The sequence below is a fragment of the Mastacembelus armatus genome, chromosome 13 (genome assembly GCF_900324485.2).
Source record: "Mastacembelus armatus chromosome 13, fMasArm1.2, whole genome shotgun sequence".
NCBI classification, from domain to species: Eukaryota; Metazoa; Chordata; class Actinopteri; order Synbranchiformes; family Mastacembelidae; genus Mastacembelus; species Mastacembelus armatus.
Window position 1 is genome coordinate 6,984,546 of NC_046645.1, and position 14,682 is coordinate 6,999,227.

The window sequence follows — 14,682 nt, forward strand, 5'->3', positions numbered from 1 at the left end:
ATGTCAGTACTGGCTGTACCTTCATGTTTATTGGACAATCATAAGAGGAGTCACCTCAGCTGTCTCTCAGCTGAGCTTAATATTCTCTTCATACAGTAACAGAAACATATATATATATATATATATATATATATGTCGGCTTAGTGTCATTCCCCACAAACAAAAATACACCAAATAATGCAGCAAACTTCCTCAAGATTTGTAACATCACATTATCTGGCCAGTTAATATCACACCAGGTTGGAAATCATCATACAGTACATAATATAGTATGAACAGCCCAGTGATACTATAAATTAGAGGGTAAAGACTTTTATGTTTGAATCACACCAGTTTTGTCCTTTAAAGCTGGTTCTTCAGGATGTTATTTCTGCTACAGAGCAGTCTTAATGGCTGTGCTGATCTATAGTAGCTCAAGGAATTTTCTAGAAACTCTTTGGAGAAATGTTTTCATATGTTCTGGCACTGAATATAGTTGGGCAAATGTTTGTATCATATGATAATGGTGTTGATAAAAGTGTACAGTAAAAAAACTAATTCTTATTTGTTTAGTCTGTTTTTGGAATTCATGTATTTTGTGTTAATGAATTTGATATTGACAACTGAGTAATGGTTTATATGGAATCTGATAATGCAACACTTGTGTTTTTTTGTTTCTTTTAAATGGTTTATTTATACACAGGATTGCACATACTGTATATGACCCAGATAGCATTTCTGAACTTTAGATTTAGAAACAAGAGGAGTTTACTGTCATGCTAGCAGCTATACTTTTGTCTAAATGCTAATGAGCATGCTAACATGCTCACAATGATAGCATGTTGATATTTACCAGGTATGTTAGTTTAATGCGCTAACATTTGATAAATAGCACTAAACACATAGTGTTGCTGTGGCAAATGTCATCCGTTTTAAAGGTATTTAGACATAATCCAAAGACAAATACTCAATAAAAGTAATAATTTTATGAATATGTGTCACCCCATTGAATATTCATATAGAAAAGAATTTCTCTATGTTTTTGCCCCTCTGTGACACACATGCACATACTATAAGTAAATGGTTTCATTTCATGCTCTTTTTTCCTGAAGAGAAGTGGATCAATTTATAAATCCAGCTTCCCTTGTTGGTTTTGTTTGTATAATTAAGCTTCCATTGTAAGATTTTTTTTAATCCCTCTGCCTGCCTCTGCTTCTAATCTAGATTTGCTTTCAATGTAATTCAATTATCAGGATTTAAGATTTTTCCATCGATTGCCTCCAAATATGTGTCAAAGTGATTTCATTGCACGTTTGCCCCCTTAAAATGTGACTCTAGAAATACACTCTGATTGTTTTCTCTGTGAATCAGCTGTTGAATGAAGAATTCAATCCAAAATATCTTATCATTTCTTATTGTGTTTTATGAGCTTCATGGGCTGTTTCATAGCATGAGAGTCTTGGATATTATAAAGCCTGTTTGATTAATTAGATGAGATTAGTCTGTGATTAAAAAGGGTTTGATAGCATTTTAATAGGCTTGGTTTCAGTTGGATTACAGGATGAGCAGCCTCAGGCGTAATACCATAACTCACTGCTCCTGATGGATGTGCTGTCACTCAAAAGTCTGTGTGCGTTTCTTTTTTGTCTACAGCTCTCCTAAGCTTCTGTAATGTGTGTGCATGCTTCTCTATGACCACATGCATGCTTGTGTTTTTCTGTCATATTTGTAATACACCCACCACCGCACTACACAACACTAACCTTTCTCTTTGCTTTCATCTTTGTTAACTGCATGCACAGAAATCATTTTCCCTCTGATGATACATTTTCAAAGCGGCAATCTTCTCTTTTTCTCTTTTTCATCGCTGCGTTTTTCTTTTCTTTTGTACATTTCTCTCCTCCCAGCAATAGTGTTGTACTGAGTCAGGCGCAGGTCCCAGCGGAGTCAAGTAGAGTCAGACAAAAGCTTAAAACAAGGCTCTGGATCTCAGAAACCAAAATCTACAATGTAACATCTACCTCAGACATGGCCTTTAAAAAAAAACAAAAACACTTCCAATATTTTCTCCATTTTATAAACTGTGCAACTACTTCTGCCAAGTTTTGGTGACTGCTTTGTTTTCCTGACAAAGTGGCTTTTCTGTGAGAAAGCAACATGCAAATGTAGACAAATGTTGCACTTTGTTTGCCTTTATTGTTTTACATATATGGTCAAATCATTCTCTCATAATAATCTGTATATACTGTATGTCTGAAAAGCATATGTTTGATTAATATTATGCTTTTATATAGGCTTGTTTCTAGTTTCATCTACAGTATTTAACAGGTGTATCTTAATCAAATGTGCCCCTCTGGCTATTGTAAAAAAGGACATTTCTTTTGAAATTTACCTGCATTTTTTTCCACAGTAATTTTTTTCATTGGTATTTTCTTTGTGTTTTTCCACATTTCAATGTATGCAACCAAACTGCTGGCTCTTCGTTTTCTTCTTTTAATAATCGCTGCTGTCATGTTCCTCCAAACAGTTGTCTTTCTTCCCTTTTGCTGGTTTTGCAGGAGGGCCCCTATGTAATGCTGAAAAAGAACTGGGAGCTTTATGAAGGCAATGACCAGTATGAGGGATACTGCGTTGACTTGGCCTCAGAGATTGCCAAACACATCGGAATCAAATACAAGATCTCCATTGTGCCAGATGGCAAATATGGAGCCAGAGATCCAGAGACAAAGATATGGAATGGCATGGTTGGAGAGCTTGTGTATGGGGTAAGTTTGGATGGAAAATATTTTGACTTTATTGCTTATTTACATGATTTTTTCTGATTGTTTCAAGTGCTATAAAACAGTGGATAACACCTGTCACAACTTCTGTTTACTCAGTTCTGTTCAGTTGAAATAATCTGTACTTTCTGTACTTCTTGCTGACGATCTAATTTCAAATATTCAAATATTTCATATATTTCTTTTACTATAAAGACAGAGTATGAGAATAGAACAGGTTAAGTTTACAATGCACTCATCCATTAAAATAGCAGAGTTATGTGTGTTGCATCAATGCTTCTTTGGCACAGCCTCAGTATCACTTGACCATATAAGCCTCATAGAGGTCATATATACTGCAGGGCTATTACATTACATCATACGTTCTCCTGCTATTGTTCTACCCCTCCACAGGCGATCACACAATAGTTGAGAAAGCCTCAAAATAACTCTTACACAGTACATAAACTTGTCTCAGGCTCTGCGTCTCCTAAGTTACCATGTCAGTTTCAGTAAGCGAGACTCTGTCTCGAAGGTTCACTTGTTTCTTGAGAATTTGGCATGCTGGCTAATTATGCCATTGACACCTATGCACCACGCACAGATTTCATCACTTTGTGGAAGAGAAAGTGGGGACATTGCTGCAGAATGGTGACAGAATTAATTAGCCTCCAGAATCCGTATAGTGGAAGGTGACATAGCAGAACCGCTGCATTGAATAACCAGGTTTGATTTGTTCCAAACACTTGCAGTTTTCTCTGATGACTCGTCTGCCACATACAGAAAGTACTGTACATCAGCTTTTCTCTCTTTAATATGTTTTTGTCCCTTACTTTCTGTTTATCTTTGTGAATTTCTTCTTTTCTTTCATGTTGTGTATTTTTGTTTCCTGCTTTCTAGCTCTAATTTATTTCGGCTCTCGTTCTGTGGCACATCGTTGGGTTTTCATATTCCTCTGCCATCTCCTTCCCTCTTTTCTTTCCCTATCGCTTCTGACTTCCTTGTCTTTTTTTGTTATTTATTCTGCTAGCTTTGCAACATCACTCTTTATAGGAGAGGAACACTTGTTATTTGATATGCTGTTATTGTAGCCTCTTTTCAGTTAAGACTGCAGCGCTGTTTAGACACGCAAAGCTACTCAGAAACAGATAGTGTGCTGAATGAATGATGCTTTTGACTCTTGTGTGTGTGTGTGCATGCATGGAAATGTGTGTGAGACCTTGGTGGGTTATTTATATTCTGCCCAGCTACACTTTCATGCCTGTGTATGAATTACTTCTCTGTCATTCTACTGGTGTCCCCCTCTATTTCAGCCCTTCTCTCTTCTACTTTTCTCTCCCCCCACTGTATCAGTTCCCTTTCATTGCCCACCGTATTTCCTTCATCTCCTTCCTTATGTTGCTCAGACTTCAAACTTCCACTTATCCTTTGATGTGCTTATCCACTATACCTGCCCCTCATGCTTGTTTTTCATTCTCCATCCATTATCTTTCTCTTGAGACTTCTTCTGCAGTTCATAGGCAATTCATGCTCACCATTGCTCTCTTCATCCTGCTTTACCTGTAGTTCCTGCAAAATAACTCTACAGCAATATGACTATACTAATCTTAAATTTATTTATTTTTTCCCTCAGGGATTAATAAAGTTGATCTCATCTTATCTTATTTCATCTCATCTTATCTTATCCTTTACAGAAAGCAGAAATTGCGGTGGCTCCACTGACCATCACCCTAGTGAGGGAAGAGGTGATCGACTTCTCGAAGCCCTTTATGTCTCTGGGTATCTCTATTATGATCAAGAAGCCCCAGAAGTCTAAACCAGGTGTTTTCTCTTTCCTGGATCCACTGGCCTACGAGATCTGGATGTGCATAGTTTTCGCTTACATTGGCGTCAGTGTTGTGCTGTTTTTGGTGAGTGATTGTTGAAGACTGAAAGTTAGACCCTGAGTTTCTTTGGAAGACTGTAACAGTTGGAAAAATTGTTGGGTACAAGGTGAAAGAATAGATCTTTTAATTCTGTCCAAGTGTAAAAAAGTATTTCTGAACCAGTGAGCTATAGCTCATGGTGCCTTGGTGCCCTGTTTGCATATGTACAGTAGATCCTAAGTGTTAGGTGTCAGGAGTGATCATATGTCATAATGCTGTTAAGAGTAAACTGTTAACTGATTTTTTTTTTAGGTTCAGCAATGTTGTGTTCCTTTAGCTTAAATGTCTGTTTGAAGTTTTTGGAAACACAGTTTTGAAGAAAGCTTCCACAAGTCAGTTCATTAGATATTTAAAAGCATTCTATCTGGACATAAATAACATCACAGACAGCTCTGCAGACAAGATGAATCATTCATGTATGATACAAAAAATGCAAGTTCACATGGTTGGGATCATGTTGGCACAACTCCTATGGCTCCAGAATGTCTGCATATTCATTGATGCATGTTTCTCCTAAACAACAGTAACAAGAAAAATGTTTTTGTGTGTGTGTATGTGTGTGTGTTATTTAGCTGTTACAATCACTGCTGAACAAAATTTCTTCTTCTGGTAACTTTCCTCAAGCTACAGTGTAACAATACCTTAAATGTATTATTTTGATGTATTATACTATATTTACCATACTTGTATTCTCTTCTTTATCAACCTCTAATGATCCCTGACTTTCTACTGTAAAATGAGAAAACAATTGCATGGCATCAAAGAAAAAAATTCCTGTTGAACTTAGAAGAACATCATAGATGACACCTTTCAGCATTTATTTGTCCCTTCCCGTCCTAGGTGAGTCGCTTCAGTCCATATGAGTGGCATGCAGAGGAACCAGAGGAGGGTGCCACTGAGCAGGGCCCCACTGACCAACCTCCTAATGAGTTTGGCATCTTCAACTCCCTCTGGTTCTCACTGGGAGCTTTCATGCAACAGGGCTGTGACATCTCACCACGGTAAGGGAGGGAAATGGAGTGTGTGAGACAAATTGAATGCATTTATGAATGTGCATGTCTGGCTGAGAAATTATGAGAGAATTTGAAACTGTACGCAGGGTGTGGGGATAGCATGTGTGCCTGTCTAACTGTCTCCACTGTTACAGTGCTTGAGTACTAGGCTGCGCTGATTCAGACTGTTGACAGTATGAATCACTTCTTTTACCACTTTGGCTTCTACTGTATTGCACTGATGCTCCAAGACACTCTCTCAAGACACTGTGTTACAGAAGCTTAGGCTGTGCAGGGTATCACACATATATACACACATGCTGACACGAACACACCTGCACACTGTGAAAGGGGCCATGTCCATATGGGTGTGCTATGGTGGGAGATTTACCAGTTTGCTAGGTGTGTATGAATTTTTAATGCACCACTGAAGAGTCCAGCTGTATTTTTAGGCTATTTATAAGAATATGGCATTTTATTATTGATAACCTGAGAATGCAGTTTAATGAAATATTCATTAACATCATCATCAAGACCTTTAGGGAGCAAATCTAAAGAGAGAAGGAGCAGCAGTGAAAGGATCACACCAAAACAAGTGATAGAAAGGACAGATAGCTGATGAGCTGGAAGAAGGAAAGTGTGTGTGTGTGTGTATGTGTGTGTTGTGTCTGTGTGTCTGTGTGTGTCTGTGTGTCTGTGCCTGTGCCTGTGCCTGTGTCTGTGTCTGTGTCTGTGTCTGTGTCTGTGTGTCTGTGCCTGTGCCTGTGTGTGTGTGTTATTTGTGTGTGTCCATTGACACATTGCTACCAGCTCTTATTATTTTCTTGGGCTATGATATTTTTGCTGTGTGTCCCTATTATAATGTGCAGGATTATTTTTTTATCCAAATTTTGGGGACACTCATCACTATGATGTGAATAGACACACTCTTAATGTCAGGATAAGCTTCCTGCATTTCTTAGGCTTTTACTTTGTTCCATACAATCTTTGTTCTGAGCTCATAATATCTTTAAGACATTTCCACTGCATTTTTACTAGGATTTGGGGAAAAAATAAAACATCTACATCACCTGCCCAAACTTCACTTTCTTCCTCCTCCTCTTTTGCTCTTCTGGCCTTCTCGTTTGCTCTTTCATCCATCTTTTTCACACTCTCTCTTTGCCTCTCTTCTCCGCTCCCCGACACCTGTCGTCTCCCACTCCTCCCCACTTTGCTATGACTGACAGGCCAATTCTAGCTGCAGCGCACCAAAATGGAAAACACTCATACCAGCTGCATACAACCACACGGCATACGCAAACACACTGGATATGCACAGAAACACTGCTTACACACACACGCAGACCTCTCCGTCACTTGGAGGCCCTGTTACAGATGTGTGTGCGTGAGCTACAGCTGTCATAGTGATAATGTGATACTTAACATGAAGCCAGTCTCATATAAATCACCTAGCACTGTCACTTCCAATACAGCATGACTCCCCTATAGGCCAGGATTACTGTAGGCATAAATGCCAGATTATATTGGTAGAATGAGAAATCTGTCACTTATAAACTTTTCTGCTTCTCCTTCATTCCATCATTTTCCTGGACTTTTTACATAGAAGAAGAGATTTCAATGCAACGTTAAGTCTCATAATCATTTAGCATGTGAATTCAACATGATGTCTAATGAAGTACATCATAGTTATAGTCTCATGAGATGTGGATTTCCTCCCTCCTCAATGGCAGGTTAAGATGCAGCATCAAAGAACACCATACTCTATACTAAGCAGGACCGTATATTTCAAACAAACTAGTGTGTTGATAGAAAAAGTGCTATGCTATGGATCACATGAAGAAAACAATAGATAATCTCTTCACAAGGTCACTGATTGCGTTGCACTTGGCTGTGCACATGAAAAGTGACGGAAATAATTTTGTGAAGAGTCTAATAAGATGGCATGAAAGGAAACCACTCAACTGCTGCATAAAGTGGGTGGACTTACAAGATTGTCATTTTTGAAAAGTGATCGAAGATGTGCAATTCAAAGTGTGAAAGGATGGGTATAAAATGCTGCTATATAGTCTAATGCACACAGTTTAAAACATCTACAAGAGAGTAAGTTAGTTCTACAATGTTAATTGATCTACTCTACCTAGTTAATTAGCTACCAGCAGTCATTGTCATTATTGATAATCATCTGACATGACAAAAGCTTCCTGCCTTAAAAACACTTGTCAGAGTTTCTGACTATGACCAATACCCGGCTTTGCTACATTTGACTTGTGCTGCAACACTGAATATACAGTATTACACACACTGCTATTTGTGACAAATACCCAGGGCACTCATCTATTTATTATGCTCTACTCACTCTATTCTTCTTCCTCTGCTGCTGCACTGCCTGCACTGAACATCACTGTGTCATCATCCTGCTGCTTATGTATGCATTTAAGTAGCCTCACCTCCTCCGCAGCATCCACCTGTAGCTGTTGGTTGTAGAGACGGCATCTGAAGGAGGGGAAATTTGTTATGGTCACTCCCTAATCTCTGTAAGTGCATGTTAAAGTCTATGCTGCAGGCAGTGATGAGGATTGACTGGCAGGATTAGAAGTCAAACATTTACTGTATCTTGTATTGACATAAAAGCATTCTATATAAATTGAGTGACTGAAATACCTAAGTAATGATGGAGATTTATGATTATCCAAGAAAAGGTTTGCAAATGCCTGGGGTAATGGTCAAACAGTTAAATGAACCTTTTCATTAGGTTCATTGAAGAAATGAACTGAGCCTGCCAACCAGGCTTTCTGCCATAATCCATGTGATGGATGAGCGTCCACTGTGACACTGCAGATACATTAGAAAAGGAGACATGTCATCCATACGATCATCATAGATTTCTTTTTTTGTCTCTGCAGTATATTTACTTCAGTTTACTATTTCTTTGTTCACCTTTACAGGCAGGCAAAGTCAAGTAACAGCAAAAATGAACTATACATACAAACATAATCTTGCTGCCCTTGCAATTCAGGTCTTCTTGTACTTGACATATCCAGTGGTTAACATTTACACTTATTGCTACATTAAATACATAGAATGATATCTTATTCACTTTGCCATTTTACATGCCCTCAGTTTGCATAGTACTATATACAAACAACACACTGAGCTAATTACTCATAGAGTTAAGGAGAGTATGTAATAGAATTGGAGAAAGTTTCTGTCCCTACTTGGGTAATAGATCAACTCCACAGGGTCTCATGTGCAAATCACAGCACTCTTCTGCATGGTGTGTTGAGTGAGGCCAATAAAGCCCACGTTTACGTTGAAATCTGGTAAATCTGGTAGGCAAACAGTGTTTTCCTGTACATGACCCTTACTTTTTTCATATGCCCTGACCATGGGATGGTCATTTTTCTTCTGATTTTATCCTCTCTCCTCCATCTTGCCATTTTTATTGTCTCCCGTTAGTCAGCAGGGATCAGAGAACTGAGGTTGGCATTTACTGCGGAGCTTGGAATAAAGGGAAGGAGACAGTCTCTATTGGAAGAGATTTTCTTACAGACTGGTTGAATGCCTGGCTATTGTATGTGTGTGTATGTGTATGTGCTTTGCAGTCATGGCAGTCTATTTACAGTGTATTTCTGTTTTATCTCTTTGTATTATGTGTCATCTCAGTATGTCTTATAACCTTTATGAGCATCTGCAGGTCAACTGGTCCAGGTGTCATCGTTTGACACTGCATTGTATATGTGTGTGTGAGAGACTGTGTGTGCTGTGCATTGTGTATTGGGCTACCATAGTAGGTACATTGGTATTCAGTGTGGGTCCTTCTTTTCCTGCTGCAGTCATCTCTGCAGTCCAGGAGACACAATATAACACACACCCCTATGCAACTCTCCTACATCTATCTATCTATCTATCTATCTATCTATCTATCTATCTATCTATCTATCTATCTATCTATCTATCTATCTATCTATCTATCTATCTATCTATCTATCTATCTATCTATCTATCTATCTATCTATCTATCTATCTATCTATCTATCTCTCAGTGTGTCACAGTACCTGTTCCTGCTGTTTTGAAGTCTAAACATCACCTCAGCTGATTGACATTTTCATAACTAGAAATTACCGTTCATCTGTGTATGATGATAGCGTGTCTCATGATTGCAAACACTTCACGTCTTTCACACCTATATATTGTGTCCCTTTTGTGTTTTCTTTTGCTTTGAAATCAAGCAGAGAGTAATGGCTGGCAGCAGAAATTAATGTATTCACACATACACATTGTCAGAGTGACCTTGAGCTGTTGTTTGCGACGCTCAGTAGTCATCTTTCAGACCAGGCTTTTGGGGTTCTAATCTCAGTGATTGGCCTGGTCACCACACGATGGGTGGAATTTTTAAAAAGTGGAAATCAATAAATGACAGAAAAGTCACAGGGTGTACATTGAGAGAGACTGAGCGCAGGATTGGAAAAGCAAAAGGGAGAGACTGATCACCAGTGACCATCTCAGAGGGATTGGATCTGTCTATCAATAAACATCTGAAATTACAGCTCTCTTCTGTGTGTGTGTCTGCTGCAGGCTGAGGGCATTTGTGTGTGTCTGTGTGTGGTAGTGTGTGTGTTTCTGTGTGATTATGTTTGTGAGTCTTATGTGTTAGTATTGAGTAAATGGCCCTGGGTGTGTTGAATAGTTAATGGAAGCAACAGATCCAGCTAATGGCTTGACTAACTAACTGCAATGGAGCACTGAAGTGTACTGACTAATTAATAATTATTCTGAAGGTCACTGGTTAAAACCCAGCCCCAGTGACTGAGTGTGTTTATAAAATTCACCAGTAATAGTTTTTATAAATGTAATGAATAATTCTTTCACCGTGGGTATAGCACTTTTTTTTGCTTATTTTTATGATCCGTGTTATTATTTTAGGTTATCATGCCTTTCATTATCTGCCTGCTCTACCTTATCTTTAATCTCTTTATCTGATTTTCTTTCATGCGTCTTTGCCTTCATGCTTTTTATTCTACCTTCGTCTGCTGTAGCCTTCCTACTTGTATTAATCAATCGGTAGACTGACTTTATTTCCAACCTGTAGTTCGTGGAAAAAAAATTATGAGGTAAAATCATTTTTACATTTTTTTTCTGATTTATTGTGTCCTAGTCAAACACTGATGATTTACTTTCCTAAAACATCAGTCACACAAATGACTGACAAACTCAAAATATCTTAAAATATCTTTCACTGTGACTTAAAAAAAAAGCTTGTTTGCTCCCTAATCAGAAAACAGTAAAAAGTATTGCTTTTCCCTTGTCAACATGTCTCAACAACAAGGGCAATGAGGTTTTAACAAGCTCATAATTTGCATAAGGAAATGGAACGCAGGCAAAGACTTTTTACTCTATAATAACATAAAGTATATAATAGGCATGGAGCATGCTTTTCCTTTTCCATTGGTACATTCCATAGCTCAGAATTGCATTTCTGAAAACTACTTGTTCAACTGCCACGTTATGTAGTCACATTATATGAGCAATTTTTCTTTTGTTTTGAACAAATTGCAACTGCTTTGGACAAGCACGCAAATAATTACATACAACTGTTGGCTGTTTCTTACAGTTCCACTTGATTTTGTCAGCTGGTAGCTGGGCAAAATGAATTCCACTGGTTGTCTGTTGAATCATCCTAGCCCCCAAAACAAACAGTCAGTAATTCAGAAGCATTACATCAAGCATATGTCTATACAGGTTTCTATGCATTTCGTGTGGAGGTGCCAGTAAAAACAGTGAAAGTGAAAATGCAAATCATGCCCACTCTTTGCTGTGAATTTCCCATATACAGTAACACTTTATATTGGTGAACATAATCTGTGCTACACAGAAAAAGGTGCTGACTTGTGCATTTCCAAACAACATCTTAGCAATAGTTTACATTTGAATATACTTTGACTACACTGTTCTATTGTCATTGACTAATCATTTTCCCTGTTGTGTTTATACTCAGTGAGACGTAAAAACGTGATTTTGTCAACATTCTGAGCAAGTTCTGCACATCTTCCAGCTTGTGGTGCAGCTTGTACAAGTTGTTTTGAGAAATGCACTAACTGTTCTACACACTGCAATTCTGGTCTGAGAAATGTAGCAAAAAACAGAGAAAAAGACAGTCTTGTCTCACTTTCCAAAAATGCTTTAATTCCCATTTAATAAATCTCGGATTGGTTCTCTCAGTAATGCAGGCCCACAAATTGCAGTCTCCTCTGTTGGTTGAGAAAATCTAGATACATTGGATAAAAAGAAACTGTGTGTGTGTGTGTGTGTGTGTGTGTGTGTGTGTGTGTGTGCGTGCGTGTGCGTGTGCGTGTGTGTGTGTGTGTAAGAGAGAGTGAGAGAGAGAGAAACAGCATGCCATTAATCTTTCATACAAAGGATTGGGAAGGCAATCTGTTGCCTATCATAGATGATACATGACCCACTAGACAATGGTTCTTATGCCAACACACACTACACAGGTTCCACACACATGCACACTCCCTCAAACACACATCCAGGCTACCACAGACATAAAAAAAAAATCAAAAATGTCACTCTCATGTGCCCAGCCAACATACACCAGTAAGATGTGTGCATATGTGTTCACTTTGACACATACCACATTAGTCTCAGGTATGCTCCATCAACCTCCAGTATGTAAACTTCACTCCAAGGCCACACACATCACATACACACATGTCAAGTGATACACATTTTGAATTTGCCATGATGTTAACCCTGTTGTCCTCAGCCAATTAATTTTCTTTTCCTCAGCAAGACTGTTCTTTCATACCCTCTGAGAAACAGCTTCAATCAGCCACATACAATATGGGCCCCCGTAATGATGTGTGCTGTCGACTCCGCTGGTTTCATTTACACTTTGATTTATTCTATTAGCATCATTTTTCCCTCTGAAACATTTAACTGAATTTAAATTGACTGAATAGAAGGAGTGAAGATTTTCGTTTACCTTGATTCATTTTGCCAGCGTGTTGAGTAAATGTATGGGACTAATGCAATCTTGTCACTATACCCTAAATAAATTAGTTATTAAACTGCACTGTATGCATTCAACTGCTGCAAGTAAATTTATATATCTAAGAAATGCATCTGTCAAGCAAATATCCTATATCAAAATACAACTAGAAATGCAGTTTTGTAATGATTCATTTGGTTTTGGATGATAACACTGATATAAGAAAAGATTATTCCAATCAGCTGATGAACAAATTAACAGACTGTTTATACATTCACAAGATGTATTTTGATTATCCCAGCCTGAATTCTGAATTCCATCTAAAGGGGAAATCGGAATATTATATGTATAAAGTTAACTGGGTTTGTTACAATGTGCATTTAATAAACAACTTGAAGCTGTTTCGCTGTAACCAGACTCCAGTTCAAAATCTGGACTCTCACTGCCAACTCAAAATTAGGGGTGCTAAATAAGTTGATTTTCACAGCTGAACAGTTGGCTGTTTGTAAAATTCTGTGGGCTTTCACACTATAGACTCCAGTCCAAAAGCTTATGAAAACTGTCTGTACACTCTTGCTGTATTTGTGTGAGCTTCCTCCTGGTGCCACATTATAACACATGGTATCTAGGTATTAGGAATACTGGCAGCTTTTCTTTAACCCGCCTGTTTAGCATTTATAGGCTGCATAACACAATGTGAGATATTTGTACACAGATATGATGGCATTTTTCAATGTTTATTTATGTACAGTATTTGTAAACAATTACAAATTTTCTTATGAGTACTCAATAGTACTATGTTTTACTATATTGTCAATTTTATACACCAGCCACCACCTAAACTTTGGCAATCAATCTGTTTATCTTCTTGCTTAGCTGAGACCCCACCACCCACCCACCCAAAAACAATCCTTCTGTTAGTATGTCCACTTAAATCACACACTCACTCCATCAGGTCAGATTAAAATGCTGTCACAGCTCGTTTACCAGCTAAGCACTGAGCTCACACGCCCCCCTTGGCCTCTGTCAGAGACCCTGTAGAACTTATTAAAATGAGTTTCTAAAAATGGCATCCACATTCCTTCCTGTTCTTCACCTTCCTCATCCTCATCTCTATCACCAAAGAAACAAAAGCATCACATATAGTAATATTACTGTTGAGCGTATAGATTGAGATCCCATTTTTCAATATTGTTATTATTATCAATGACAATAATGATGTTTTGTTTTTTTTTTTCAAAGCTAGTCAAATCAGTAATGTCAGTCAGTTAATTGCCTGGAGACCTATTTGTTCATTGCTTTTGAAAGTCAATATGTTCAGTACACATTTATCTCTGTGAAGCCACCACCATTTCCACTCTCTCTTAATAAGCATACAACAAAACCACTCTTTCTCAGGTGAATCCATCAGAGCATAGGTTTGTTAATTCAGGTAAACAGATCGATGTCTCAAGGAGGATCACTATCAATTCATATTTGCTGCATGTTTGTGTCTTTATGAGGATGAAGAGGTGTGCTGGCTTTTGGACAGCAGCAGAATGTGAAGTTGCTCCAGAAGGTGAAAATTTATGCCGAGTCAGGCGTCACTGCACCTTCGAGCTTTCTCATTGCTCTTTTCTCTCTCCAGCTCACACTCCTTAACACCCAGCGTTCCCTAAAAATAATTGCATTATCACTGGTTTCTTATCACAGTGCTATTGACAGCTATCTGTCCAAGAGATATTAGGCCTCACTGTCTGATTGCAAGACGAGTGTCACCCAAATTTTGTGAAAAACAACTATAATTAATATTTTTTTTTAATAACAAATGATGAAATGACTATGTGAACCCACACATAATTATCACTTGGGTCTGCCGTTTACCTCAGCCCTAAAGTTTGAGCATCTTTGAACTTGTTCTTTTTTGTTTCCAGCAGCAGGCGGCTGTGAAAACAGCAGTGAAAAAGCTCTGAAAAAACGACAGCACAGTACCTGCTCAGTATCAAACACCAGACACGGTCAAGCGACTCTAGCTGGGAAACATAGTAGA

General features: G+C 38.2%; 1 protein-coding gene across 2 annotated transcripts in view; it reads left to right on the forward strand.

Moving 5' to 3' along the window:
* gria4a (glutamate receptor, ionotropic, AMPA 4a) overlaps nucleotides 1–14,682 on the forward strand; it is an 87,451-nt gene that overhangs the window by 55,613 nt on the left and 17,156 nt on the right. For both annotated transcript variants that reach the window (XM_026297028.1, XM_026297020.1), the window contains exons 11-13: nucleotides 2,538–2,744; nucleotides 4,433–4,648; nucleotides 5,504–5,664. In XM_026297028.1, coding sequence (XP_026152813.1) covers nucleotides 2,538–2,744; nucleotides 4,433–4,648; nucleotides 5,504–5,664 — 584 coding nt within the window. The remainder of the gene's footprint in view (nucleotides 1–2,537; nucleotides 2,745–4,432; nucleotides 4,649–5,503; nucleotides 5,665–14,682) is intronic.